The sequence below is a fragment of the Frankliniella occidentalis genome, unplaced genomic scaffold (assembly GCF_000697945.3).
Source record: "Frankliniella occidentalis isolate FOCC.00 unplaced genomic scaffold, Focc_3.1 Scaffold2541, whole genome shotgun sequence".
Taxonomy (NCBI): domain Eukaryota; kingdom Metazoa; phylum Arthropoda; class Insecta; order Thysanoptera; family Thripidae; genus Frankliniella; species Frankliniella occidentalis.
Genome location: NW_026269622.1, coordinates 1 through 2,194, shown reverse-complemented (window position 1 = coordinate 2,194; position 2,194 = coordinate 1). Strand labels below are relative to the sequence as shown.

Here is a 2,194-nt window from a genome sequence, read left to right as displayed (position 1 = left end):
AAGAATATTTTCGCCGTAAGGCGACACAAGTGAGAGATTGCCTTAGGACTACTGTTCAGACAGACTAGAAGTGTCCCCTTTATTGTTATCACGACAGGGGGAAGGTTTCAGTTAGTTTTTTGAGATCAGTCCATATAAATCAGTCTACTTGGTCTTGAGCTTGCGGGCGGCCGCCGTCGGCTTGGGGTTGAGCGCGCTGTCGGGCCCGGCCTTGAAGTGCATCGTGTAGAACACGATGGCAGCGAGGACGGCGATGGCGGACATGATGAGCACGTACTCGGCTCGGTTCTCGAAGGGCGTGCCGCAGATGGTGTACCAGTGCGCGCCGTCCTTGGGGGGCTTCCCCCCGGGAAGGCAGTGGAAGTCGAAGTACTTCTCGTCGTAGTCGGTCTTGCAGAGGTACTTGCTCTTCTCCAGCACCTGCGACAAGGACCGACGCGTTAGCGAAACCCCACCAGACCCAAGGGGTACTTCACTATAAATTTAAGCGTACACCGAGTTTTCTAATTTTTATTCTTAATTTTGTTCTAATTTTTTCCTGGTTTTGAAAATGTTTTTCTGATATTTTTCCTGTTTTTTCCTGTTTCTTTTTTCAAATCTCTGGTTTTGTTTTCTGTTTTTTCCACTGATTTTTTTGGAGGGTGTACAGTGATGTTTTCGAATAAAGTACTCACCAGTCCGGAGGCCGTCTGCAGGGGGACCTTGATGCCGCACTTGCCGATCCTCTCGTGCAGCCCGGTCGACACCTCCTTCTCGGGGTTGCCGACGATCGTCATGCCCAGCCACAGCGCGTAGTGCAGCACGAGATGCAGCAGCAGCAGCCAGGTGCACCAGGACGGCCGCTCAGCCGTCGGGGACGCTGATGACGACGGCGACCTGGCCTCGGCGGCGTAGCTGCCCGCCCAGGCCAGGGCCAGGAACACGGCGAACACGACGAAGAAGGTGACCTCGCTGTGCACCTTGTACAGGTCGTGCATCGGGTGGTACAGCGCGGTGAAGAACAGGATGCCCGTGGGCGTCCCCAGGAGAGAGGCCAGCACCATGTTCAAGAGGTTCTTGCCCACACTGCGAGCCAGGGGAGTACGGCATTGTTGTAGGAGGCAAATAAACAACATGTTCCGGTGACATCGAGAGGATGTCTGTCTGCACGGCGACACTAAGACGACTAGAGCCACTCACCCGGTGCTCTGCCAGCGCTGGTCGCGGAGGACGTGGAACCACCAGGTGAAGCCGGCGGCGAAGGTGGCGTGGAAGTAGTACGAGTTCCACGGCACCCAGTAGTGGCGGTCCGCGATGTTGGGGTCCGTGTCGTGCCATGTCCAGTGCACGAACTTGACGCTCGTGATGTCGTACGGCAGGTCGATGAGCACCACGGTCAGCCCGACGGCGAACGGCTCGGCCCAGCGGGGCAGCCGCAGCTTGGCGACGGCCACAGAGGCGTGGTAGTAGAACACGGCGTCTGTGAGCAAAAGAGGAGCGTTTTTTTAAAGGGCGTCGGGTGCGTATTACATTTTTTACGGTAACTCTCTCTGGGCCCCAGGTATAGAAGTGTTTGGAAGCACACATGTGTATCTCCATAGGGAACTCCTTTTCCAAATGAGACAAATCTCTCACAACGGATAAAGCAAGAGCAATAGGAGTAAGTTTAAAAAAAAACACATATATATATACTTAAAAAGACGACTACTTACATAGGAAGGCGATGTGCAGTGGAAGGCGTCGGCCCAGGAATATGAGTGGCGTCTGCGAGTGCCAGAAGTTGTCGACGTCGGGCAGGAAGTAAGAGAGGGACTCGATGACCAGGCCGTGGAGGATGGTGGCGACCCACAGGTAGGGCCAGCGCCCGCGCGTGCTCACCGCTGTGGGGCGGGAAAATACAAAAATACTTCGCAGACGTGTTCATACCGACGTGTGACGTGTGTTCGTGTGTCATCGTGTCACTTAAATGTTTTATGTGAAATGTCGAGCGATGTCAAGCGGGCGACGGTTGACGTTACTATAAAAAGGAACCGACCAAATAAGTTCGTCCTTCAGCCGCGCTATTTGGCGGAATTCTCCCGCTGCGAGCTCTGAAAGCGCCTGGTAGGTAGGCAACATCTCGCCTGCAGCGCACGCATGTAGTGCGGTGTGGCCTACCCCGAGGTTCGCAGGCGCCGAGCTCCCGTATGGGATTCACACGCACTCTTCCGGACAG

At 55.1% G+C, this 2,194-nt stretch overlaps 2 protein-coding genes across 2 annotated transcripts in view; one reads left to right on the top strand and one right to left on the bottom strand.

Annotated features, from left to right (window-relative positions):
• LOC127751971 (facilitated trehalose transporter Tret1-like) overlaps window positions 1–19 on the top strand; it is a gene marked incomplete at its 5' end in the record, with an annotated part of 1,989 nt that extends 1,970 nt beyond the window's left edge. Inside the window, 1 exon segment of the mRNA XM_052276324.1 lies at window positions 4–19. Within this exon segment, the coding sequence (XP_052132284.1) occupies window positions 4–19 (16 nt within the window).
• Window positions 20–49: 30 nt separating this feature from the next.
• On the bottom strand, window positions 50–1,859 carry LOC113202718 (uncharacterized; the record flags this gene model as incomplete). Its single annotated transcript, XM_052276325.1, is given in 4 exon segments — window positions 50–420; window positions 675–1,065; window positions 1,180–1,459; window positions 1,692–1,859. Coding segments are annotated over 4 exon segments (1,115 nt in total), but the record flags the coding sequence as incomplete, so codon positions are not given.
• Between the last annotated feature and the right edge of the window lie 335 nt (window positions 1,860–2,194).